A 27,327-nucleotide genomic window follows, 5' to 3' on the forward strand; every position below is an offset into this window, starting at 1 on the left:
TCATGAAATGGGTTTTCATGGTCGAGCAGCCACACACAAGCCTAAGATCACCATGTGCAATGCCAAGTGTCGGCTGGAGTGGCGTAAATCTCGCGGACTCTCGCGGAAATCCCACTGGACTCTGGAGCAATGGAAACGCATTCTCTGGAGTCATGAATCACGCTTCACCATCTGGCAGTCCGAACGGATGAATCTGGGTTTGGCGGATGCCAGGACAATGCTACCCGTACGCATGCAAAGTGCCAACTGTAAAGGTTGGTGGAGGAGGAAAAATGGTCTGGGGCTGTTTTTCATGGTTCGGGCTAGGCCGCTTAGTTCCAGTGAAGGGAAATCTTAATGCTACAGCATATAATGACATTCTAGACGATTCTGTGCTTCCAACTTTGTTGGAACCATTTTGGGAAGGCCTTTTCCTGTTTCAGCATGACAATGGCCCTGTGCACAAAGCGAGGTCCAAACATAAATGGTTTGTCGAGCGGTGTGGAAGAACTTGACTGGCCTGCACAGAGCCCTGACCTCAACCCCATCAAACACCTTTGGGATGAATTGGAACGCCGACTGTTAGCTAGGCCTAACTGCCCAATGTCAGTGCCCAACCTCCCTAATGCTCGAGTGGACATCCTTCCCAGAAGAGTGGAGGCTGTTATAGCAGCAAAGGGGGACCAACTCCATATTAATGCCCACGATTTTAGAATGAGATGTTCGACGAACCTAATATTTATTTTTATATAACCCTTATTCTCCCCAATTTCATGGTATCCAAATGGTAGTTACAATCTTGTCCCATCGCTGCAACTCCCGTATGGATTCGGGAGAGGCAAAGGTCGAGAGCTGTGCATCCTCCGAAACACAACCCAACCAAGCCGCACTGCTTCTTGACACACTGCTTGCTTAACCCGGTAGCCAGCCGCATCAATGTGTCGGGGGAAACACACCTGGCGACCGCGTCGGCGTTCGACGAACCTTTGGCCATGTAGTGTATATTTACAGTACCAGTCAAAAGTTTGGACACATTCATTCAAGGTATTTTTTTATTTTTTTTGTATTGTCTACGTTGTGGAATAATAGTGAAGACATCAAAACTATGAAATAACACACGGAATCATGTAGTAACCAAAATGTGTTAAACAAATCAAAATAGATTTTATATTTGAGATTTTTCAAAGTAGCCACCCTTTGCATTGATGACAGCTTTGCACACTCTTTTCATTCTCTCAATCAGCTTCATGAGGAATGCTTTTCCAACATTCTTGAAGGAGTTCCCACATGTCCTGAGCATTTGTTGGCTGTTTTTCCTTCACTCTATGTTCCAACTCATCCCAAACCATCTCAATTTGGTTGAGGTAGGGTGATTGTGGAGGCCAGGTCATCTGATGCATCACTCCATCACTCTCCTTGGTCAAATAGCCCTAACACTGCCTGGTGGTGTGTTTTGGGTCATTGTCCTGTTGAAAAACAAATGATAATCCCACTAAGCGCAAACCAAATGGGATGGCCATGCTGGTTAAGTGTCTTAAATTATAAATAAATTACTGACAGTGTCACCAGCTAAACACCTTCACAGCTCCTTCTCCATGCTTCACGGTGGAAACCGCACATGTGGAGATAATCCATTCAGCTACTCTGCATCTCACAAAGACATGGCAGTTGGAACCAAAAATCTCACATTTGGACTCATCAGACCAAAGGACCGATTTCCACCAGTCTAATGTCCATTGCTTGGGTTTCTTGGCCCAAGCAAGTCTCTTCTTATTATTGGTGTCCTTTAGTAGTGGTTTCTTTGCAGCAATTTGACCATGAATGCCGGATTCACGCTGTCTCCTCCGAACAGTTGATGTTGAGATGTGTCTGTTACTTGAACTCTGAAGCATTTATTTGGGCTGCAATCTGAGGCTGGTAACTCTCATGAACTTATCCTCTGCAGCAGAGGTAACTCTGGGTCTTCCTTTCCTGTGGCGGTCCTCATGAGAGCCAGTTTCATCATACCGCTTGAAGGTTTTTGCTACTGTACTTGAAGAAACTTTCAAAGTTCTGGACATTTTCCAGATTGACTGACCTTCATGTCTTAAAGTAATGATGGACTGCCATTTCTCTTTGCTTATTTGAGCTGTCCTTGCCATAATATGGACTTGGTCTTTTACCAAATAGGGCAATCGATTGTATACCACCCCTACCACAACACAACTAATTGGCTCACATATTAAGGAAAGAAATTCCAGAAATGTACTTTTAACAAGGCACACATGTTAATTGAGATGCATTACAGGTGACTACCTCATGAAGCTGGTTGAGAGAATGCCAAGTGTGTGCAAAGCTGTCAAGGCAACGGGTGGCTACTTTGAAGAATCTCATATTTTGATATGTTTAACACTTTTTTTTTTTTTGGTTACAACATGATTCCATGTGTTATTTCATTAGTTGTATTTAATGTCTTCACTTATTCTACAATGTAGAAAAGAGTACAAATAAAGAGAAACCCTTGAATGAGTAGATGTGATAACTTTTGACTGGTACTGTACATTGAAATGACCTATTTTGGTTGACAAGCTGTTAAGTATTTAACATGTTGTGCTCACTAGGATTGATATATTTAAATCAACTTCGATTTGATTGTCTACATTTGTCGTGGTGTATTGCCTTCAGAAATGTACCAGGATATCAGAGCAAACACTTGGTAAACCCTTTAATGCCTGAAAGAGAAAATAATTATTGTTTCAGTAAAATTGTAGCCCACAACCGTTCTTCTTTCCTGTCTATTAACACTCCTTTTGGTTTGGTTGTTCATGCAGGTTTCCTTTCTACTTTGAGCTGAAGATAGCCTTTGTGATCTGGCTCCTGTCTCCATACACTAAGGGCTCCAGTGTGCTCTACCGCAAGTTTGTCCACCCCACCCTGTCCAATAAGGAGAAGGTAACGTCTAACCCTGTCCAATAAGGAGAAGGTAACTAGGGATGCACCGATATTACATTTTGGGCCGATACCGATATTTTCCTTGCCAAAAAAAAAGATACCGATAGATTCTTACAATTTTTAGCATTTTAAGCATTCTAGTACAATTAAATAGTTGAAATACACACTGACCAAAATGTTATTTTGTTGGCATTTATCCATGTCCCCCATTACCAGTAAAACATCATCAAAACCTATTTCTTTCACTTACTTGTTGTGCTGTTTCGTTGTTGTCGTTTCATTCTCAACCAGGATTTCATCATACATGTCAAGCAGTGAAGTTTCAGCTCTGTCTGTGGCCTCTTCCTCGGTGCGCACTGTCACAGTGTCCATTTCCATCTTGTCCAGCTGTGTCTGTAACATTTCACGTAAACCCTGTTTCATGTCTGCATCGAAGTAGCGGTCCGTGTACCGTGCTTGGAGCATGGTGGCGACACAGTAAAGAGTCTCAGAGAGAATGCCACGGAATCCCTTGTTTACGTCCTCGAGTACTTTTGCAAGTTTTAACCCCAAGGTCTGTATCGGCAGTTTTGTTGCGCAGGAGTTTCAATGCCATGACAAGGTATCGCGTCTGCTACAGACACAGTTGAAGAGCTTATTTCTCCAGTCAGTTGTTCGAATGGAGCTAGCTAGTGTGTTCATGTTTCAAACATGTTCTCAAATGCCATTGAAATGGCAGCAGTGGTATGAAAACCAGCACATTCTTGAACATGCAATACGGCACGCAACTGAAGGAGCCGAAATTGGCTAGCTACAGCATCAGCGCTCGCTCTGGAAAGATGAGGGAGAGTTGAAAGGCACTTTACCAGTTAACTTACAGCAGCACGTCCCCTGAACAATAACTAAGAGGTAGGTGAGAAGTCTGACCACAGAGACGAGGTTGAGAAGGTGATGAAGCGTACTTGAGCTGTAACCAAAAACAACTGGCATTTGGAAAGTTTGAGGTGAGGGAAAAAGTGTGGTGGAACAAGTATCCTTAGCATTGTTAAGTGTCTCGCTAGCTGGATCGAATGATCCTTTTGCCAGCCAGAGAAATGTTCGGCAACATTTCTGATCAAAGTGGGAAAATTGGCTGGCTAATAAAGTCAGACAGCTAACGTTAGTAACCTAACCAATTCGCTATAATATTAACTGGTAACGTTATACGACTCCTTGCCGTTTCTCAAGTAATAACGTGTTAGTTGCTTACTGGACCCTGGCAATCTGTGTGGCATGTTAACTAGCTAATGAACTAACTACTATCTGTGGATAATTTTTTTCCCCTTTACAGTATGTGGTTAGTTTTCAGAATGCGAGAATTATGTGGAAATGAGTTGCTTGTTATTAAACAAGTGTAGCTGGAGCTGGGCCTGGCTTAAGCTGGATGCCACTAGAGGTGAAAGGAACAGCACACATGTTCCCGCTTTCTCACTTCTATACAGTGGATAAAAAGGGTAATGCAAGGTGTACTCTCAATGATGACAACAAAGGGCAGCATGCTCTACTGGCACATTGTAGAGCACATGTCCACAGGCAGAAAGTGTACAATGCAGTGTAGCCCGAATATATTGTTTTTGTTGTTGAATTTGACAATAACACGTGTGTGAGTAAGGGGGGGATTATTACATTTTTTAATCGGTGTATGTTATTTTTGCTCACACAGCCTGTGCACTTGATCGATGTCTACGATAGTAGCCATTATAATAGAGCAAAAATAGAGTGCCTTTTTGTTTCATTCATTGTACTTGACATGTTTTTCCCCAAGTGCAATATTTAGATGTGTGTGTGTGTGGTCAGAAGTGTTCTATTATAAAGGCTGTCATGGCTAATTGCAATATTAGTGTATTGCTTTTTTCTCAGGGCTTGTCATTTGCAGTAAAGTCTAGGCAACAAATAACATTGGATTGCTTTCTTTACATTTGTTTAGCTGTGAGTTAAGTTCACATGAACAACTTATTTTGCACACAGAGACTGATCATTTAGATCATATTATTTTCTGTAATTAGTTAACCTGCATTTCAGCCTAGGAGGGATTTTTGCAACAACAAAAAAGTAAACTTTTTGGGCCCTCACTAGTTTGTATCCCTGAGCTCATTGATGTGAGTTTAAACAATACCGTGTAACTCTGGCAGGGCAACATCTGAAAAATAACGCGTACTTGGTAGTGTGTACTGGGGCTCGAGGTGCTCCACCAGTCAGCGAAAGCCAACATCATCCACTACAGAGAACGGTTGATAGTCGAGGGCAATGAATTCCATTTTCTTGGCATTAATGGATTTCGCTTCTGAGTCACTCTCTTTCAATTGACAACTCGACATAAACTTGTTTAGTTGTTGGAAGTGTGCTCTTAGTTTTTCTGCTTTTGTTCTAAGTAGTCGCTGAACGCCTGGGGGTGATGCACTTTCAAATGAGCAATTAGGTTTGTGGTATTGAAAGGTTTCACTTTCTCCCCTCGGGAAATGATAGCAGCACAAACGTTGCATATGGCCCTTCTCTTATCTTCCTTTGAAACTTAAATAGATCCACACAGCAGACATTGTGGACTAGGTTAGGAATGCTGTGTAGCGCTGTATTTTTCATGGTGTCATTACGTCATCTACCTGCGTTGTATAGGTATGCACGACATCTACCTGCGTCGTATAGGTATGCACGTCATCTACCTGCGTCGTATAGGTATGCACGACATCTACCTGCATCGTATAGGTATGCACGACATCTACCTGCATCGTATAGGTATGCACGTCATCTACCTGCGTCGTATAGGTATGCACGTCACCTTTGACATCGGTTTTGCACATTGGCGTTAAACTAGACGTCGGGCTGATACTGGCATTTTTAGTTAATATCGTCTGATTCCGATATATTTACCTTTAGGGATGCACGATTTATCGGTAACGTCTAACCCTGTCCAACAAGGAGAAGGTTAGAGGTCACAATAAGATCCAGCTCTCTGTCAGCCTGCAAATTCAACTTTAGATGCATTGACTCATACAGTATGTTTCTCTGTCTCCACCCTCTTCTGTCCTGTAGGAGATCGATCAGTACATCACCCAGGCTAAAGACCGTAGTTATGAGACTATGATGAGGTTTGGAAAGAGAGGTCTGAACTTGGCTGCTACTGCTGCCGTCACCGCAGCTAGCAAGGTAAGCAAGGCCCTGGCCAGAGGTGTGTGTATGTGTCATCATGTTTGAGATGTGTATGCTCTGCAGGGTAATATGTGTGTCTGTCTGCATATGGTGTTTCCTTGTGGTAGTGTGAAGATATATTGCGTCCCATGGCCATGTACCATGCTGTGTGATGTTCGGATGCATTTGCATTGATGTCAGAGTGATTAGAGGTGCTGAGTACCGGCCAATAGAATGCTGAGTACCAGGCTGTTAGCAAGTTTGTTAAGCTACTAATGACCAACTGCATCAGAGGGCAGTTTGAGAAGCTTAGTTACCTACTAAACTTCATGTGGAATGTGACTGCGGTCATGACTCCTGACTGCCAGTGTGGCTGTAATATGGTCACAGTAACAGCCCTAGTCATACCAATAAGTCTGTATATCAATGTTAGTGATAGTGTCTATTGTATAGTTTGAGAGCTCTTGCCAATAAATAACTCTGGTGTCTTGTAGGGTTAAGCGATTTTACGATGTAATCGGAAATCAATTATGTTTGACAGACATCGATGGCAATGACATCATGATGTGACAGACGATAGTTTTTATATATTTAGATTTTTTTTACAGATAGCTTAACCTATTTGAACAAGACTGGCAGTGCACAGCTGGGCGACATGCCAAATTACTTGCCTATCCCTATTTTCCGTAGCCTTTTTCAATAAATATGTAGGTAGACTTAGCCTACTATTAGAGATGAAACGGTATTAACATTTCATACCATGATTACAGTGTCCCAAATGATCACGGTTATCAGTATTATCGCGATATTGTTAAAATGTGCTGTTAATGTTCAAAAAGTACTGACACACTGAAATGATTTCACCAAGTTTTATATTGAAAACCAACAAATAAAATGGGCAGCACTATGCACTTTTTGTGTGCATAAACATTAAAATAATAACATGAACATTAAAGATGGCACCACGTGGCCATGAGAGGTAAATGTTTTCCCTAGTGCAGGTTTAAATGAACTCAACCTTAAGTAAGCAAATCAAATGTGCATATGAAAGCAACACAAGTAAAGCAATGTGCATGTAAGAACAATACAACCATATGTAAACACATCCCATGTGCATGTAAGAACAACACAACCATATGTAAACACATCCCATGTGCATGTAAGAACAACACAACCATATGTAAACACATCCCATGTGCATGTAAGAACAACACAACCATATGTAAACACATCCCATGTGCATGTAAGAACAATACAACCATATGTAAACACATCCCATGTGCATGTAAGAACAACACAACCATATATGTAAACGCATCCCATCTGCATGTAAGAACAATACAACCATATGTAAACACATCCCATGTGCATGTAAGAACAATACAACCATATGTAAACACATCCCATGTGCATGTAAGAACAATACAACCATATGTAAACACATCCCATGTGCATGTAAGAACAACACAACCATATGTAAACACATCCCATGTGCATGTAAGAACAACACAACCATATGTAAACACATCCCATGTGCATGTAAGAACAACACAACCATATATGTAAACGCATCCAATGAACAGCACTGATTGTATGTCCGTTCTCTCCTTCATAAATACATCCAGTGCTGCTGGCCTAACATCCTGTATGTTTGCATCTTTGTTCACTTGAGATTGAAATGTAAAAATGTCTGCATATTTACTTTGCCGGGTTTAAGTAGTGATCTGCTAGGAGACGATGTGCCCGCTGGCACTGAACACTCTCTGATGGCACACTGGTTGCTGGGATCCACAAAATCTTCCTGGCAACCCTGGCAAGGTGAGGCAGCTCTGATGCAGGGCCCCTCCACCACACCAGTGGATCCTCTTCTGCTGGAATGGGTGGCAGAGACAGGTAGACCTTGATCTCTTCTTTCACTCTGTCTTCTGGGGAGGAATCTGACCCTCTTCATCTCTCTGCTGCCTTGTTGAGGTAATGTTTCTCAGCAACCCAGCCAGGCCTTTCCCCTCCGATGCCGCTGTGGGGGTGTTGGTGGTGCACCTGCCTGCTTCAAGGCCTCCTGGACACAGCTGTCAGTGTCAACTTTTGCAGCCTCATCTAAAAAGCTCATTTTGCAGCGGTGGTCAATGAAACAAGCCATGTGCATGACTCTCTTTGCATCTGTTGTTAAGGCCTTCTCTCATTACCCTTTTCATCTCCTTGGTCAGGGATGGATCCATATCCTTTCTACCAGAACATCACGGGTGATGTGGTCTAGGACAGGCTTGATGACTGACAGTGTCACTCGTGTCTCTGAGGCAAGTGCATGGCACTTGCTGGCACAGTTGCTCCATTACACTTATGTCGGCATCCTTGGGCATCAGATGCCATATTCCTCTTTCTCCAACCAGGGTCGCACAGACTGGCTGCTGTTGGCTGAGGAAACGCTCAAGTCTGTGCAGTCGTGGCCATATGTTTTGAGAATGGCACAAATATTAATTTTCACAACGTCTGCTGCCTCAGTTTGTATGATGGCAATTTGCATATACTCCAGGATGTTATGAAGAGTAATCAGATGAATTGCAATTAATTGCAAAGTCCCTCTTTGCCATGCAAATGAACTGAATCCCCCAAAAACATTTCCACTGCATTTCAGCCCTGCCACAAAAGGACCAGCTGACATGTCAGTGATTCTTTCGTTAACACAGGTGTGAGTGTTGATGAGGACAAGGCTGGAGATCACTCTGTCATGCTGATTGAGTTTGAATAACAGACTGAAAGCTTCAAAAGGAGGGTGGTGCTTGGAATCATTGTTCTTCCTCTGTCAATCATGGTTACCTGCAAGGTAACATGTGCCATCATCATTACTTTGCACAAAAAAGGGCTTCACAGGCAAGGATATTGCTGCCAGTAAGATTGCACCTAAATCAACCATTTATGGGCTCATCAAGAACTTCAAGGAGAGCGGTTCAATTGTTGTGAAGAAGGCTTCAGGGCGCCCAAGAATGTCCAGCAAGCGCCAGGACCATCTCCTAAAGTTGATTCAGCTGCGGGATCGGGGTACCACCAGTACAGAGCTTGCTCAGGAATGGCAGCAGGCAGGTGTGAGTGCATCTGCAAGCACAGTGAGGCGAAGACTTTTGGAGGATGGCCTGGTGTCAAGAATGGCAGCAAAAAAGCCACTTCTCTCCAGGAATAACATCAGGGAGAGGCTGATATCCTGCAAAAGGTACATTGATTGGACTGCTGAGGACTGGGGTAAAGTCCTTTTCTCTGATGAATCCCCTTTCCGATTGTTTGGGGCATCCGGAAAAAAGCTTGTCCGGAGAAGACAAGGTGAGCACTACCATCGGTCCTGAGTCATGCCAACAGTAAAGCATCCTGAGACCATTCATGTGTGGGGTTGCTTCTCAGCCAAGGGAGTGGACTCACTCACAATTTGCCTAAGAACACAGCCATGAATAAAGAATGGTACATCCTCCGAGAGCAACTTCTCCCAACCATCCAGGAACAGTTTGGTGATGAACAATGCCTTTTCCAGCATGATGGAGCACCTTGCCATAAGGCAAAAGTGATAACTAAGTGGCTCGGAGAACAAAACATTGATATTTTGGGTCCATGGCCAGGAATCTCCCCAGACCTTAATCCCATTGAGAACTTGTGGTCAATCCTCAAGAGGCGGGTGGACAAACAAAAACCCACAAATTCTGACAAACTCCAAGCATTGATTATGCAAGAATGGGCTGCCATCAGTCCGGAAGTTAATTGACAGCATGCCAGGGCGATTTGCAGAGGTCTTGAAAAAGAAGGGTCAACACTGCAAATATTCACTCTTTGCATCAACTTCATGTAATTGTCAATAAAAGCCTTCGACACTTATGAAATGCTTGTAGTTATACTTCAGTATTCCATAGTAACATCTGACAAATATCTAAAGACGCTGAAGCAGCAACCTGTGAAAATTTATATTTGTGTCATTCTCAAAATGTTTTGCTACGACTGTAGATCCCCCATCGGGTCGCAACATCATGGATCAGAGCCTTCTGTGGTATGTTGAGGGCAGCTTGCTTTTCTCTCAGTTCTCTTCTTCCAGCTCCATGAGAAGCCTTGGACCAGATGACGTCAGGCCTTGACTGCTGTGTCACCTCTCTGAATTTTCAGATCCTTTTGAGATGGCCAGGTTCAAATGATGGCCAAAGCACCCAAGCCACAGATCTGGGAGCTCTTCAAAAGCCCTGGTCATGTTTGTTGTGTGGTTATACAGACCAGGTCTTTCTTGTTGATCCCCCACTCTTCCAGCATATTCTCAAAAAACACTGTTGTGAGCTGAGTGATCTTCTGGGAAGAACTGTGTTTGATTCCAGTTGGCAGTGTGGGGTGAGGTAATGGATAGTGAAGCTGATGTAGGGTTGACCACCCCTGCTTTCGCTGGTCCAGAGGTCAGTAGTGGCAGCAAACCATGTGCCATGAGCCAAACTTTTTCCAACATCAGCTTGAACCTGGTTGTACAGGTTTGGGATTTCAGTCTTGGAAAATAATGTTTGTGATGGCACGTTGTAGTGAGGCACCGCAACCTTCATCAGCCTTAGAAAGCCAGGCCTCTCAACATTTTGAGAAGGCACCATGTCATTTGCGATGTGATATGAAAGGGCTGCAGTGAGGTCTTGAGCATTCTTTGATGTGGGTACATAAGCAGCCTGCCTTTTTAAATGCTTACTGGAGTGTCTGTGTCACAACTGTATTATTATTGGTGTTACTTTATCATTATTATTATACACGCAGTCTATTTGCTGTGATGCATTTGTGTATATGCAATGACCCCATTCCCAATTGACATAAATACAAATGAGTCTTAAGAAGACAGTGATAGTAATTGTAATGAGCTCAACAATTGACATAAATACAAGAGTCTTTTATAGGAGTCTCTAGTGTTTCTCCTGTTGGAACACTTTTACAACCAAGTCGACAACTGCCGGATTTTAAATGAACAAAATATATGTTGTTTGGCTGACTAAACTACGTAACTAAACTACGTAACACGTTATCGTGTGCAATGGGTGAATAGAGTCTGCAGAGACATACAGCAGCAGAACAAAGTGTAGTGTTTTTACAAGCGTAGGTAACACTGAAAGCTTCAGTTTACATTATTCACAAGCTGATAGCAAGTTAGACAGACAAACCATGACATTTTCCCCCATCCCGAAGTTCCCACATCACGCATTGAGCTAAAAGTTAACTTGAGAAATTTACCAAACCCATTGGATTGGGTGCGTAACCTGATTAGGGCGTAAACCCATGGTACTCAAAATGGCAGAAGTCACATTTGTAGTATGGTAATTCATCTTAACAGAACATGCAACGCGATGATCTTCTTACCAAATTCCAATGCGCACTTTGAAGATGTTAGAATAACTGTCCATTTGACTTCTCCTCAGCCAAGTAACAAACATCACAATCACTAGCCTATGTCAATCTACGATCCTCCATAGTAGAAACGTTGACCGATTCTGTTACTAATCTTGTCGATCTGTGTGAGAAAGAAATGGCCTGTTCCAAACACTCTGGGACAGTTGTGGGATGATGGATCCCATAGTCATACAACCAGTAGGTCTAGGCTACATAAAAATACATTAAATTGAAAAAGCTATGAGGCTGATGCATCCGATCAGAATGTTTAGCTTAAAACTATTATTTCTTCGCATTATAAGCGCAGCAATGCGGCCAAGGCAGTAGGCTACACGCAAATGTTCATTCCATAATGCAATTAGTGGGAAAACACAGTGCAGTTTCATGTGACAGAGATGAAAATAGCTGTTAGAAATGTAGAAAGAGGGGAGATCTAAATATGCAGCTAGCATGGGTTGCTAATATGACTAGGATACAAGTTTGGCTACTGGACAAAGAAAGTTGATTTGAAAATCAATAGAACATGAGAGGGAGTTTACTGGTTTCAATGGTATATGGAAGTCTTTATAAAATAATTTAGGATATTCTACTTTGAAGCAAGGTAAGACATGCCTCATAGTATGAAGTAAAATGTTCAGCTTTCAAATAATTATGTGTATGTTTTCAAAATGCATACTGCCTCCAGCTCATTGCTAAGTAGTGTGTGTGATGCGCTGAAGCCTGCCTACCATTGTCACTGCACTTGAATGGCAAATGGGAAGCGTGCTTCAATTACCAGTTGAGGAAAAAAAAAAAATAGTAGCTCTTTTTAATCATGGCCATTAACACGAGATTGAATTTAGAAATGTTGTGCAATGATTGGGATTATAAAAGCACATTTCACTCCAGCAGCAACAAACAAGCTGTTTGAGGAGCTGGACAGATTTTCCTCTCAAATAAAGGCTCTGTATCTGTATACTGTGCGTGTGTGATGATAAATTAGAAAAATACACACGCAGCAATTTAATGCCACAAAATGATGCAAATCAACCGAATAGACAAGCAGAACCAGTCAGATGTATTTCCATCAATGAATAGGCTAAAAAGTGTTATTTTGCAATGGGATTTTTTTCTTCTCCCGGACGATTAGCTGGCACCAATTTGTATTTTTCTATATTTTTGTATTTTTAATTGAACTTTTTTTTTAACTAGGCAAGTCAGTTAAGAATTATTATTTACAATGACTGCCTACAGTGGGTTACTGTAGTGGGTTAACTGCCTTGTTCAGGGGCAGAACGACAGATTTTTACCTTGTCAGCTCGAGGATTCCTGCCGCCCCAAAAGCCGGCCATTACCAGCTAACGGAAGCCCTGGTCTGTATATGCATACATCTATACCCCATAGTGTTTGAGGGGTGTGTGTGTGTGTTGTGTGCAGGGCCAGGGTGTGCTGTCGGACAAGCTGCGTAGTTTCAGCATGCAGGACCTGACTCTGATCAACGATGGGGAGGAGATGGGCCTGCACTCCTCTGACCCCCGCATGAGGAGAGATGCCTTGGATGACATGGCTACTGGAGCCAACACGCTGCCCCGCGCCAAGACCACACGCCAGAGTAGGTACCACGCACGGGTAAAAAATGGCTGCTGTACAGAACTCATCCTTAGCTCTTTGACTTCTCAAACACAGCAGGAAACCGTTTATAACATATCTGATGGCAAACATTTAGTAGTGAATTGCATACAAGTGTATCATCACCTCATGTGCGCCACACAACAGACTCGCTGATTGATATAGAAACACTATGGACTCACCAGCTCCCGCTTTCTGCTGTTGTGCTATTTACAAACCTACACATGACCTGCTCAACTGTTCTGGGGAACAGTAAGCTTCATAACGTGACAGGTGAAATGAAGAACGCAGTCTGCTTTATCTCATAACGTATTGCATCAGCTGACTGCAGGTATTTACTTAAGTTACTACAAATATTCAAGAGAACTGCTCTCCCCTGTCAGATCAGTGGTCACAATGGAAGGAAACAGGAAATGACAGCCATTTTAGTCATGGCATTACAGTATGCTGACTTGTCTGTGTACTATGTGCCCATTGTCTAATAGCTCTTATTGGTACAGGGGGGGGAGGGAGGGAGGGGTCATGTGCTTTAAAGCACTTCAGGGTGCCAGGGAGGAAACTTTCCAGAGGTGGGGGGGACCGTGTGTGGTCAGTGGGGAGGAGGGGGGTCTTTGTCTGACTGAATAGCTCAGTCTTTCTGTCTCGGTGAGGTTGGCAGTCTGTGACTACAGGGGGAAAAACTGAGGGAGGAAAGTAGAGAAAGGATGGAGAAAGGGAATACATTGAGTTAAGGGGCACTGTGGGATGAAAGCCAGGAAAGGGGAAAACTGGTATAGCAGAGAGACAGACTGATAGTCAGTCTGAAAAAGAGACGGAACAGGAAATAAAACAAGGGAGACATTCATGTGGTTAAAGAGCAGTCTCCTGTTAGTAGCTGTAGGACTGGTGCCTGTTCCTTCACTCTTGTTCAACAACCCTGGGAGAATCTGTTGCATTTCCTTTATTCCTCACGTCCTCTCTCCTCACCTCCTCAGAACCACTGGATGAGAAGATCAGAGTTCACTCCCCTTTGACCTTTTCATCCAATAGGTTCTGAGAAAGAGGGTAAGGAGATGGGTTGCGTTGGAGCAATTGACTTTCTCCCCATGTGTCTGATAGGAGAACCTAGAAACCTGACCCACTAGTGGGAATGTGATTTCGCTCATTATGACAGCCCACAATCCCTCTCCTTATTACAGCCCACAATCCCTCTCCTTATGACAGCCCACAATCCCTCTCCTTATGACAGCCCACAATCCCTCTCCTAAAGACAGCCCACAATCCCTCTCCTAAAGACAGCCCACAATCACTCTACTAAAGACAGCCCACAATCCCTCTCCTTATGACAGCCCACAATCCCTCTCCTTATGACAGCCCACAATCCCTTTTCATTATGACAGCCCACAATCCCTTTTCATTATGACAGCCCACAATCCCTTTTCATTATGACAGCCCACAATCCCTTTTCATTATGACAGCCCACAATCCCTTTTCATTATGACAGCCCACAATCCCTTTTCATTATGACAGCCCACAATCCCTTTTCATTATGACAGCCCACAATCCCTTTTCATTATGACAGCCCACAATCCCTTTTCATTATGACAGCCCACAATCCCTTTTCATTATGACAGCCCACAATCCCTTTTCATTATGACAGCCCACAATCCCTTTTCATTATGACAGCCCATAATCCCTTTTCATTATGACAGCCCACAATCCCTCTCCTAAAGACAGCCCACAATCCCTTTTCATTATGACAGCCCACAATCCCTTTTCATTATGACAGCCCACAATCCCTTTCCATTATTTCATTATGACAGCCCACAATCCCTTTTCATTATGACAGCCCATAATCCCTTTTCATTATGACAGCCCATAATCCCTTTTCATTATGACAGCCCATAATCCCTTTTCATTATGACAGCCCATAATCCCTTTTCATTATGACAGCCCACAATCCCTTTTCATTATGACAGCCCACAATCCCTCTCCTAAAGACAGCCCACAATCCCTCTCCTAAAGACAGCCCACAATCCCTTTTCATTATGACAGCCCACAATCCCTTTTTATTATGACAGCCCACAATCCCTTTTCATTATGACAGCCCACAATCCCTCTCCTAAAGACAGCCCACAATCCCTCTCCTAAAGACAGCCCACAATCCCTCTCCTAAAGACAGCCCACAATCCCTTTTCATTATGACAGCCCACAATCCCTTTTTTTTATTATGACAGCCCACAATCCCTTTTCATTATGACAGCCCACAATCCCTCTCCTAAAGACAGCCCACAATCCCTCTCCTAAAGACAGCCCACAATCCCTCTCCTAAAGACAGCCCACAATCCCTCTCCTAAAGACAGCCCACAATCCCTTTTCATTATGACAGCCCACAATCCCTTTTCATTATGACAGCCCACAATCCCTTTTCATTATGACAGCCCACAATCCCTTTTCATTATGACAGCCCACAATCCCTTTTCATTATGACAGCCCACAATCCCTCTCCTAAAGACAGCCCACAATCCCTCTCCTTATGACAGCCCACAATCCCTCTCCTTATGACAGCCCACAATCCCTCTCCTTATGACAGCCCACAATCCCTCTCCTTATGACAGCCCACAATCCCTTTTCATTATGACAGCCCACAATCCCTCTCCTAAAGACAGCCCACAATCCCTCTCCTTATGACAGCCCACAATCCCTCTCCTTATGACAGCCCACAATCCCTCTCCTTATGACAGCCCACAATCCCTCTCCTTATGACAGCCTACAATCCCTCTCCTTATGACAGCCCACAATCCCTTTTCATTATGACAGCCCACAATCCCTCTCCTAAAGACAGCCCACAATCCCTCTCCTTATGACAGCCCACAATCCCTCTCCTTATGACAGCCTACAATCCCTCTCCTTATGACAGCCCACAATCCCTTTTCCTTATGACAGCCCACAATCCCTTTTCCTTATGACAGCCCACAATCCCTTTTCCTTATGACAGCCCACAATCCCTTTTCCTTATGACAGCCCACAATCCCTTTTCCTTATGACAGCCCACAATCCCTTTTCCTTATGACAGCCCACAATCCCTTTTCCTTATGACAGCCCACAATCCTTTTCCTTATGACAGCCCAACAATGACAGCCCACAATTTTCCTTATGACAGCCCACAATCCCTTTCCTTATGACAGCCCACAATCCCTTTTCATTATGACAGCCCACAATCCCTCTCCTTATGACAGCCCACAATCCCTTTTCCTTATGACAGCCCACAATCCCTTTTCCTTATGACAGCCCACAATCCCTTTTCCTTATGACAGCCCACAATCCCTTTTCCTTATGACAGCCCACAATCCCTTTTCCTTATGACAGCCCACAATCCCCCTTTTCCTTATGACAGCCCACAATCCCTTTTCCTTATGACAGCCCACAATCCCTTTTCCTTATGACAGCCCACAATCCCTTTTCCTTATGACAGCCCACAATCCCTTTTCCTTATGACAGCCCACAATCCCTTTTCCTTATGACAGCCCACAATCCCTTTTCCTTATGACAGCCCACAATCCCTTTTCCTTATGACAGCCCACAATCCCTTTTCCTTATGACAGCCCACAATCCCTTTTCCTTATGACAGCCCACAATCCCTTTTCCTTATGACAGCCCACAATCCCTTTTCCTTATGACAGCCCATAATCCCTCTCCTAAAGACAGCCCACAATCCCTTTTCATTATGACAGCCTACAATCCCTCTTTCCAATCCCACAGCTCGTTCCTCATCTGCGGCTCCTCATCTCGACGAATCATCGCAACACAGCTCGGACCAATCAGACACCAGGAGCATCACCACAGAGCATTCTGATGAGGACATTGTGGAGAAGGTCCCTGTGAAACGCACGCCCAGCGTCAAGGCAAACAAGAAACCCTCCACCGCCAAGACCGAGGTACGGGCACACATGCACAATCTTGTATAACTAACCTTGTAGGGACACAGGATTTTGAATGGTACTGAACTCTGTTTTCCCTAACCCTATGTAAATGGCGCAGACAGAGAGGGCTACCTTGCTTCTAGTCCTAAGGAAACTTTGCAGTATTTAATTTTTTGAATGTATTTATTACATTGTTTGCCCAGAAAATCTTAAGTGTTATTACATACAGCCGGGAAAAACTATTGGATATCAGAGCGACGTCAACTTACCAGCACTTCGACCAGGAATATGACTTTCCCGAAGCGGACCCTTCCTTCGCACCCCCTAGGGCATTTGAACTGATCCCAGAGGCCGACCCAAAACAATGCCGCTGGAGAAGAGGGAGTCGGAGTCTCGTCAGACTTAGGAGGTGCATACACCGCTTCCGAGTATATTACTCACTAATGCCCAGTCCCTAGATAACAAAGTTGACGAGGTCAGGGCAAGGATTGCTTTTCAGATAGACGTCAGGGATTGTGTCAAACTCTGTTTCACGGAAACTTGGCTCTCTTGGGATATGCTTTTGGAATCGGTACAGCCACCTGGATTCTCAGTGTATTGCGCCCAACAGGAATAAACATCTCTCCTGGAAGGAGAAGGGCGGAGGAGGAAAGTTTGTTGATTAATGAGTCATGGTGTAATTGTAACAACATACAGGAACGGAAGTCCTTTTGTTCACCTGACCTAGAATTCCTCACAATCAGATGCCGACCGTATTATCTCCCAAGAGAATTCTCTTTGGTTATTGTCACAGCCATGTATATCCCCCCTCAAGCCGATACCACGACTGCCTTCAAGGACTTTATGCAAACTGACACCATATATCCTGAGGCTGCATTTATTGTAAGTGAGGGTTTTAACAAAGCAAATTTGAGGAAAAGGTTATCTAAATTCTATGAGCATATTGACACTAGCACCTGCACTGGAAAAAATACTGGACCGTTGTTACTCAAACTTCTGGGATGCATACAAGGCCCTCCCCCACCCTACTTTCAGAAAATCTGACCACGATTCCATTTTGCTCCTCCCTTCCTATAGGCAGAAACTCAAACACCCGTGCTAAGGACTATTTAACGCTGGTCTGACCAATCAGAATCCACACTTCAAGATTGTTTTGCTCATGCGGACTGGGATATGTTCCGGGTAGCCTCTGAGAACAACATACACAAATACACTGATAGGGTGACTGAGTTTATTAGGAAGTGTATAGGAAATGTTGTACCCACTGTGACTATTAAAACCTACCCTAATCAGAAACCGTGGGTAGATGGTAGCATTCGTGTGAAACTGAAAGCATGAACCACCCCATTTAACCATGGCAAGGTGACGGGGGAAGAAAACAGAGTAGTCGTTCCCTCCGTAAGGCAATCGCAGGCAAAATGTCAATATCGAGACAAAGTGCAGTCGCAATTCAATGGCTCAGACATGAGGAGTATGTGGCAGGGTTTACAGACAATCACTGACTCCAAAAGGAAAACAGCCACGTCGCGGACACAGACGTCTTGCTGCCAGACAAGCTAAAAACATTCTTTGCCCACTTTGAGGATAACGCAGTGCCACCAACGCGACCAGCTACCAAATTCTCCTCTGGCCTACTTGAGTAAGACATTTAAACGTGTTAACCCTCGCAAGGCTGCCTGCCCAGATGGCATCCCTAGCCGGGTCCTCAGAGCATACTCCGACCAGCTGGCTGGAGTGTTTATGGACATATTCAATCTCTCTGTATCCCAGTCTGTTGTCCCCACATGCTTCAAGATGTCCACCATTGTTCCTGTACCCAAGAAAGCTATGGTAACTGAATTAAATTACCTTCGCCCCGTAGCACTCACTTCCGTCATCATGAGGTGCTTTGAGAGTCAAGGATCATATCACCTCCACATGTTACCCTAGACCCACTTTAATTTGCTTACCGCCCCAATAGGTCCACAGACGATGCAATCGCCATCATACTGCACATTGTCCTGTCCCACCTGGACAAGAGGAATACCTATGTAAGAATGCTGTTCATTGACTACAGCTCAGTATTCTGCACCATAGTAACCTCCAAGCTCATCATCAAGCTTGAGGGCCTGGGTCTCAACCCCGCCCTGTACAACTGGGTCCTGGACTTCCTGACGGGCCACCCCCAGGTGGTGAAGGAAGGAAACAACATCTCCGCTTTGCTGATCCTCAACACTGGGACCCCACAAGGTTGCGTGCTCAGCTCCCTCCTATACTCCCTGTTTACCCATGACTGCATGACCATGCACGCCTCCAACTCAATCATCATGTTTGCAGACGACACAGCAGTACTAGGCTTGATTACCAACAATGACGAGACAGCCTACAGGGAGGGGCGGTGGGCTCTAGGAGTGTGGTGTCAGGAAAATAACCTCACTCAACGTCAACAAAACAAAGGAGATGATCGTGGACTTCAGGAAACAGCAGAGGGAGCACCCCCCTATCAACATCGAAGGGACAGCAGTGGAGAAGGTGGAAAGTTTCTAAGTTCCTCAACGTACACGTCACGGACAAACTGAATGCAGAAGGACTGTTTAACAGTACATCAGACTGTTAAACAGCCATCACTAGCAGAGGCTGCTGCCTATATACAGAACACTAGTCACATTAATAATGCCACTTTAACAATGTTTACATATCTTGTATTACTCATCTCATATGTATATAGTGTATTCTATAATATCAGTTGCATCGTAGCCGATGCCGCTCTGACATTACTCATCCATATATTTATATGTTCTTATTCCTTTACTTAGATGGTTGTATTAGGTATTTGTTGTGGAATTGTTAGATATTACTTGTTAGATATTGCTACATTGTCGGAACTAGAAGCACCAGCATTTTGCTACACTCACAATAACATTTGCTAACCATGTGTACGTGACCAATAAAATACCATAACCCAACCTTAGCCCCAAAACCTAAACCTACCCTAAACCTAGCTCCTAAACCTAATTCTAACCTTAACCCTAAACTCCCTAGAAATAGCATTTGACCTTGTGGGGACTTAGAAAATGTCCCCAGTTGCTCAAATGTTTTGTTTGTTCATTATTCCTGTGGGGACTTTTGGTCTTCACAAGTATATTTAAACACATACACACACAATGGAGTTGGACTAGGGCTAATGCATTCTGATAGGAGAGTGACTGCTTCTTCTACGCTAAAGAGGTGAGTCAGAATATATATCATTTTAAGTGCACAGAGTGTGTATGCCAGTATTGTGTGAATGTGTATAATATTTACATCAAAAAAGGAGAAGCTCACACACCACTGTCTAGGACTAACAACACTAACTCACGGTAGAAGAGGAAGGTAATGCAGTCTCATCCCCCTCTAACTACTACTGTGTCTAAATATGCAGGGTGGATGGGTGCAAGTCACACACCCACAGTTTGACTGTATAATCCTCCTCCAATAGAAATACTGTAATATATTATCTCATATGAATATCCGCTTCTCACTCTCGCCTTCTCCAGCAGCTGTGTAGGATTTGTGCTGTACACCATTCCAGGATCAGCTTACCCTCCCTCAGTCCTTATCTTATCCATAGAGGGAGATGCTAAACTGACCTTACATCAGTCTGTAAGGGCAACCTCATCTATCCCAGCACAGACCGCCTCATCTACTCCAGTACAGACATGCCTGTGGTATTTAAAGCAGTCTACATCAGATGTGCTCCCATGGAAGAGATGCTGTGAAGCATGTTGATGTACACATTATGTAACAGTCTACACAGGGTTATATACGGCTCACTAATATGGGCCTGCTGTCTGTAGCATCAGTAATGAGTTATGTACACTGTACCTGAAGATTTGTGTGTGCACGCCATGGACTAATTCGGGAATGCAGTGTGTAGGTTGTGAAACGACTCGTTTGACTGAGAAGTCTACCCACGTAGGACACAATAAGCCCCTGTCTGTTATTTCCTGAACATCTCTCTCTCTCTCTCTCTCCTTTTTAGATTCTACTTCTCTCATTTCCTCTGGTGTCAACTCACTTTTCCCCATCTCTCTTCCCCCTCTCTTCCTCCTGTCAGACTACGACTAAGACGGTGAAAAAGACACCAAAGAAGAAGACAACCACCACAGCTACAGCCAGCAACAACGCTGAGTCACCATGATATCTGTATCTACTGACCCCATCTCCACCCTACTGCACACCACTACAGCCATGTAACAGGCCCTCTCTGTCTCCAGTCCCCCCCCCCACACACACACACACACACACACACAGACCTCTGGAGTGTCACCCTCGCTGGTTAAGCGCAGCTCGCAGGTTTAGTTCTACTGTAGATGGCCAGCAGGCTTAGTTCTACTGTAGATGGCCAGCGGGTTTAGTTCTATTGTAGATGGCCAGCGGGTTTAGTTCTACTGTAGATGGCCAGCGGGTTTAGTTCTACTGTAGATGGCCAGCTTCATGTCAACTCACAGGTTTAGTTCTACTGTAGATGGCCAGCGGGTTTAGTTCTACTGTAGATGGCCAGCGGGTTTAGTTCTACTGTAGATGGCCAGCGGGTTTAGTTCTACTGTAGATGGCCAGCTTCATGTCAACTCACAGGTTTAGTTCTACTGTAGATGGCCAGCTTCATGTCAACTCACAGGTTTAGTTCTACTGTAGATGGCCAGCTTCATGTCAACTCACAGGTTTAGTTCTACTGTAGATGGCCAGCGGGTTTAGTTCTACTGTAGATGGCCAGCGGGTTTAGTTCTACTGTAGATGGCCAGATTCATGTCAACAACACTTGTTTTATTTAGCCTGCTGCTTACATTCTAGGTTTTATAGTCATTAACCTCAGTGTGTGTGTGTTTCAGTGATGGCCTGTTATCTGGACTGAAAAATAGTTGCTTCCTTCCTCCTGTACAGTTAATAACCCTCTGTGTTGGGGCCCTCCCAGGCCATCCAAGGCCCCCACTGGATTGACTTGACATAATCCTCTTGGCCCCCTTGGGAGCATAGGGCATCTACCATGGCTCTCCATCTCCCTCACTATGCTAGAGCATCCATCACGGCTCTCCACCTCCCTCACTATGCTAGGGCATCCATCACGGCTCTCCACCTCCCCCACTATGCTAGGGCATCCATCACGGCTCTCCACCTCCCTCACTATGCTAGGGCATCCATCACGGCTCTCCATCTCCCTCACTATGCTAGGGCTTTGCTGCTTAGCAGGAGATCCCCACTAGTTTACTGGAGATGCATTCTGTATGGACTTACATTCCAGTCAGAGTATGGTAACTCTATTGGAGGATAGCTGGGGGCTGCCATGAATGGAAAGGTAGACTAATGGACTAGGCATGTGTGAAGGAGAGATAAGGGAGGGAAGAGAGTAGAGAGGGATGGGCGCCAAAGGATCAGTGTTGTTGTCCTGGCCTAACTGGCCTCTACTCAACATGTCCTTACTACAGAGACTACAGTCTCACCATTGGTTGTAGCAGTAGTCCACAGCGCAGGTCTCTGTCCTTTTTGGGCAGTCTGTCTGACTACATAGACGGGGTCGTGTGATCTCTAGAAGGCAGAGGACATTCTGGGAGTACTTGTCTCTAACAGTGTTAAACCGATGCCATGGTTACCCATATCATTCACTCTACTGTAATGGAGCAGTAGACTGATGAACACTTGGTCACGCGCCCACAGAGAGATGAAGAGATCTGTTTGTTCTTTCTCTCCTCTCCTCCCTCTGTTCTCTCTCTTTCTCTCCTCTCCCTCTGGACAGCTCTACCCTCACTCCGTTCAGCTCAGAACGGTCCCAGGGAAAGACACACAGCTTCAGGCATCATTACCTTTTCTGTTTGACTGTGTGTGTGTACGATGTGCATGTGTGTGTTTTTGGAACATGACCAAGCTTCTGTTTTTCCCCTCTGTTTTCCCAACTGCATAGAGACACAATGACAGAGGTCTCTGACCACTTATAACATAACCATCCACAAGGTCTTGCACTGCAGCTCATAGCATAGCTAAACAGTACAGACAACCAACAGTTAATTTCACTTTGTCACACTTGTGCTTAGGGTTATTTTTGTTTACTCTAAATTGACTGGCTTATAGGATGTAAGAGTGGCTTCGTGGTCACCAAGCTAATGTTAATGCTCTGTTGATACCAGGCTACATTATGGATCACCACTATGGATCCCTGTCTTGTTTCAATGTGTTTATATTATCAGAGCTGGCTGTGTCAGGGTGGTGTAGTGCCCTATTAGGAAGACCTTCAGGTGAACCTGGCTTAGCTAAGTCTGGGTCTTACCTGGGTCAGGTCATCCCAGTCTGACTAGGCACATTTCTGAGGGATCTACTACTATTGTATAATGTATGACTGTCAAACTAGGGATTGTGTAATGTATGACTGTCACTTCACAGTATTTTGTCCAGTGTTTTCACTTCTATTCCTGAATGGGTTAGCTATCCATGACTGACCTCTACTTCTGGGACAGTGTCCACAAAGCACCTTGGGGTAGGAGTGCTGATCTGGGATCAGGAACCCACCTTTCCATATGATCTTATCAATTATGGTCTGAAAGGCCAAACTGATCTGAGATCAGCCCTTGACTCTGAGACGCTCTATGTATACATGCCCAGATCTGTGTTATTCTAGGGTCTGGATCATATCATTGTTTCTCTGAACCATAAGGAGAGCAGCTCTGCTAGCATATCCTCTTAATGTGTCATCTCTGACTGTAGCCTCCTCAAACATGGTGAAAACTGTCTTACCCTATTAGATAGGATGCTGTGGACAAGTTATTACATCTTAGTTGGATAAGTAATGCTGTCTCCCAATAGGGCCTAAAACTGTTGAAGGGATGTGCTCTGCTAGTGTTTTACTTCAGAAAGACAGACATTCATCCATCCATAGCATACTGGTTGGGCAGGCAGGGTACTTAGACTCTGTCAAGGCACCTAATCATTGCCCCTTAGAAACTATTGCCTTGTCAGAAATCTACCTTCAGACACTTCTTGTCAATCTCCCTAGGTACTGCTGGTACTCCGGTAGGTTGCAAAGGATTGCATGGATTTAGCTAAAAACGTTGTGATAAGAACTCCACCTAGCTTCCTTGTAGGGTACGTTGAGTTTCCACCATGTGCTTCTCTCAAATCTAGTGTGTGTCTTGGGTTGGAACCTAAGGGGTTGATTGTGGATTGGGTGTGTGCTAAGGGGTTGTTTTTTATGTGACATGCCCTTGCTTTCGGCAGGGTTTATTTTGGAGTGCTCTGTAATTGAATGCATGAGACTACTGCATTTTTGTGTTGTCGTTGTCTGAATTGTGACACTGATTTGAACCAGTAGGGGGGGACATAACCCACACAACCGTTTTAAAACTACTGAAGTGACTGCAAGGGGTACTTCCATGTACACACTGTATGAACATAGTCATTCTCTGGCTGTATGAGTTTGCTTGCCTTATCACTCTGTTCTAGAATACAGGTTTGTTTTTTCCCGCTTTTTAAAACTAGATTTATTTTTTTCTTTCTTTGGAATTTAATCTGAAATCTTATTAGACATCATATTGCATTTCCTTAAGAGGCACCTCAGCCCCTCTGTAAGGCCTTATGCTGTGAAGAGTGCTACTTGTGTTTTTAATCTCTTCTGAATTTCTCCTATCTCAACGAGAGGCATTTTAATTGGTCAGTGATAGCTAAATAACAATAACACTTCCTTGTCCCAGTCCTGCAGGACATTGCTCAGTAGAGAAGGGGAATTCCTCTGACATTGTGTTTGGTAACTACCTAACTGAAGTGATGTTGTCCCAACCTGTCTGTTCTTCCCTTACTATCAGGCTGGTTACCTTCTCCACAGCAACATGGCCGTTCCTTTTTTCTATTCTGTTTTGCTACAGTTTGCACTGAAGAAAAGATGGCACACACTGTAAACACATTCTTGCTGTCATGGCAACACTACTTGACATTATTTTAACCAGTGTTCATATTATTTTGTAATATTTGTTTATTTATTGCTGTGTGTTTGGTATCAGTGTTATTGTGTACAGGAACTCTCATTGTGAGAGAATATTCTACATTAATATATTTTGTGCCAATTATCAATACTCCACTGTTATAAAGGACATGATGTTTCTGTGCTGAGATAATGGTATTTAACATGGACTCAATGACAGTCATATACCAATAACAACACTACTAATAAAGAAAATAAATCTTTATTATGTGTTTTCAATTATGTATTACCTTATTGCCAACTACTAACTTGTAATTCAGTGAAATTCTATTCTAGGCCCATTGCAGCTGTTTTATTTCAATAGATTTTCAAATAATTTCTTGGTAACAATGAAGTACATGCCGAAGTGTAATAGTTTCTTTACAATTGTCAAAAAGAAACAGCTTTTTAGCAAACTATTTCTAGAACTTCCCTTGACAGTTACTGAAGCTTGACTGCTCCTTTCTACAGTCGTGGCCAAAATTTGAGAATGACACAAATATTAATTTTCAAAGTCTGCTGCCTCAGTTTGTATGATGGCAATTTGCATATACTCCAGAATGTTCCGAAGAGTGATCAGATGAATTGCAAAGTCCGTCTTTGCCATGCAAATGAACTGAATCCCCTTAAAGCCTTTCCACTGCATTTCAGCCCTGCCACAAAAGGACCAGCTGACATGTCAGTGATTCTTTCGTGAACACAGGTGTGAGTGTTGACAAGGCTGGAGATCACTTTGTCATGCTGATTTGAGTTCGAATAACAGACTTAAAGCTTCAAAAGGAGGGTGGTGCTTGGAATCATTGTTATTTTGGGTCCATGGCCAGGAAACTCCCCCGACCTTAATTCCATTGAGAACTTGTGGACACACAAAACCCCACAAATTCTGACAAACTCCAAGCATTGATTATGCAACAATGGACTGACATCGGTCAGGATGTTGCCCAGAAGTTAATTGACAGCATGCCAGGGCAGATTGCAGAGGTCTTGAAAAAGAAGGGTCAACACTGCAAATAGACTCTTTGCATCAACTTCATGTAATTGTCAATAAAGGCCTTTGACACTTATGAAATACTTGTTACTCTGGAATACTGAAGTATAATTACATCTGACAAATATCTAAAGACACTGAGGCAGCAGACTTTGAAAATTAATGTGTCATTCAACTTTTGGCCATGACTCTACTTTAAAAAAATGGCATTGATACATAACTATTTTTTTTGCCCCCCACCAGCCCCGCTTTGGAGGACCAATTTTATTTATAAATCAATACAAGTGATAGAAATGACATTCTATACAATAAAATCCACATACGGCATAAAATGAGGAAACAAACGATCAATGATTTTTTTATTAGTATTAAAGCATATGTTTACAGTACAGCAAAAAACACCGGGGGAGTGGAGACATATGTACATATTCTATTCACCCCTTCACAGGCAGTTGTGAATTTGTTAGACTACTAGAAGCACAAGCATTTCACAACACTTGCATTAACATCTGCTAACAATCTGTATGTCATTGAAAATAATAATTTGTTCTTAACTGACTTGTTAAATAAAGGTAAATAAATGTGACACACACTTTGATTTATTAATATAATTAAATAATCTTTAGCTCACAACCTCTAATGAATACACTGCATGTATTAATTAAATAGTTTGTTTTAACGGTTTGGTAAGTGACAAAACTGTAAATATTCTGCAGTGTTAATCTCGATGTGATCGAGGACTGCGATTCTGTGTATCTTCACTAAATCTTCTGTCTTCTCGAAGAAAAGTTGTATATTCGTCTGCAATTGTTTTAGTCCACCATCTTATGAAATTTACTTTAGATTCATATAAGTTATCACCAATGTGTTTTACCAAGACACATTTTTCAGCTAGATACTCTCATACTTTTTGGAATTGATTAAGAGTTCCAATACGGGGTATGGAAAAATCTAGGTCAAGACTTTTCTCTTTTTTATCGGTTTTCAAATCTTTATGATAATTGCTAATTGACAAATTTATTTGTCACATGCTTATGGATGTATTTAAAAGTTTGCAATCTGAAAGGTACTTCTGAAATGTTGTTGGGCAGGAATTGTTTACTCGAAATATAAAGTTGCTTGGGAAGTTCTGTCTTCAAATTTGATTTAGAGGCAAATGTATCACAATAGTTTTCTCAATTAGAACTACTGATTATCAAATTAAAGTGTTTGATTGAGCTGATATATGGATCTATACAAGTCCAGTCAAACCGTACCATTTGCTGTATCCAACAATCGTTTTTATTCCATACGATTTGTACAGTTCTGCTGAATCCTTAATCAGTAAATCCATGCATGAATCATGACTGGAATTTTGCAAACGAGGAGAATTGAGCGTATAGATTAACAATTTAGTATTTCGCAATTTCTCATTGTTTTTCAATATT

At 43.2% G+C, this 27,327-nt stretch overlaps 1 protein-coding gene across 4 annotated transcripts in view; it reads left to right on the forward strand.

Annotated features, from left to right (window-relative positions):
- LOC112256065 (receptor expression-enhancing protein 2) overlaps positions 1 to 25,138 on the forward strand; it is a 35,918-nt gene extending 10,780 nt beyond the window's left edge. For 2 of the 4 annotated variants that reach the window (XM_024429021.2, XM_024429022.2), the window contains exons 4-8: positions 2,790 to 2,910; positions 5,959 to 6,072; positions 12,856 to 13,030; positions 16,789 to 16,964; positions 21,025 to 25,138. In XM_024429021.2, coding sequence (XP_024284789.2) covers positions 2,790 to 2,910; positions 5,959 to 6,072; positions 12,856 to 13,030; positions 16,789 to 16,964; positions 21,025 to 21,108 — 670 coding nt within the window. In that variant the 3' untranslated portion in view covers positions 21,109 to 25,138. The remainder of the gene's footprint in view (positions 1 to 2,789; positions 2,911 to 5,958; positions 6,073 to 12,855; positions 13,031 to 16,788; positions 16,965 to 21,024) is intronic. The other 2 variants (XR_006083919.1, XR_006083920.1) reach the window with 2 other exon arrangements.
- Positions 25,139 to 27,327: the final 2,189 nt, after the last annotated feature.

The sequence above is a fragment of the Oncorhynchus tshawytscha genome, linkage group LG08 (assembly GCF_018296145.1).
Source record: "Oncorhynchus tshawytscha isolate Ot180627B linkage group LG08, Otsh_v2.0, whole genome shotgun sequence".
Taxonomy (NCBI): domain Eukaryota; kingdom Metazoa; phylum Chordata; class Actinopteri; order Salmoniformes; family Salmonidae; genus Oncorhynchus; species Oncorhynchus tshawytscha.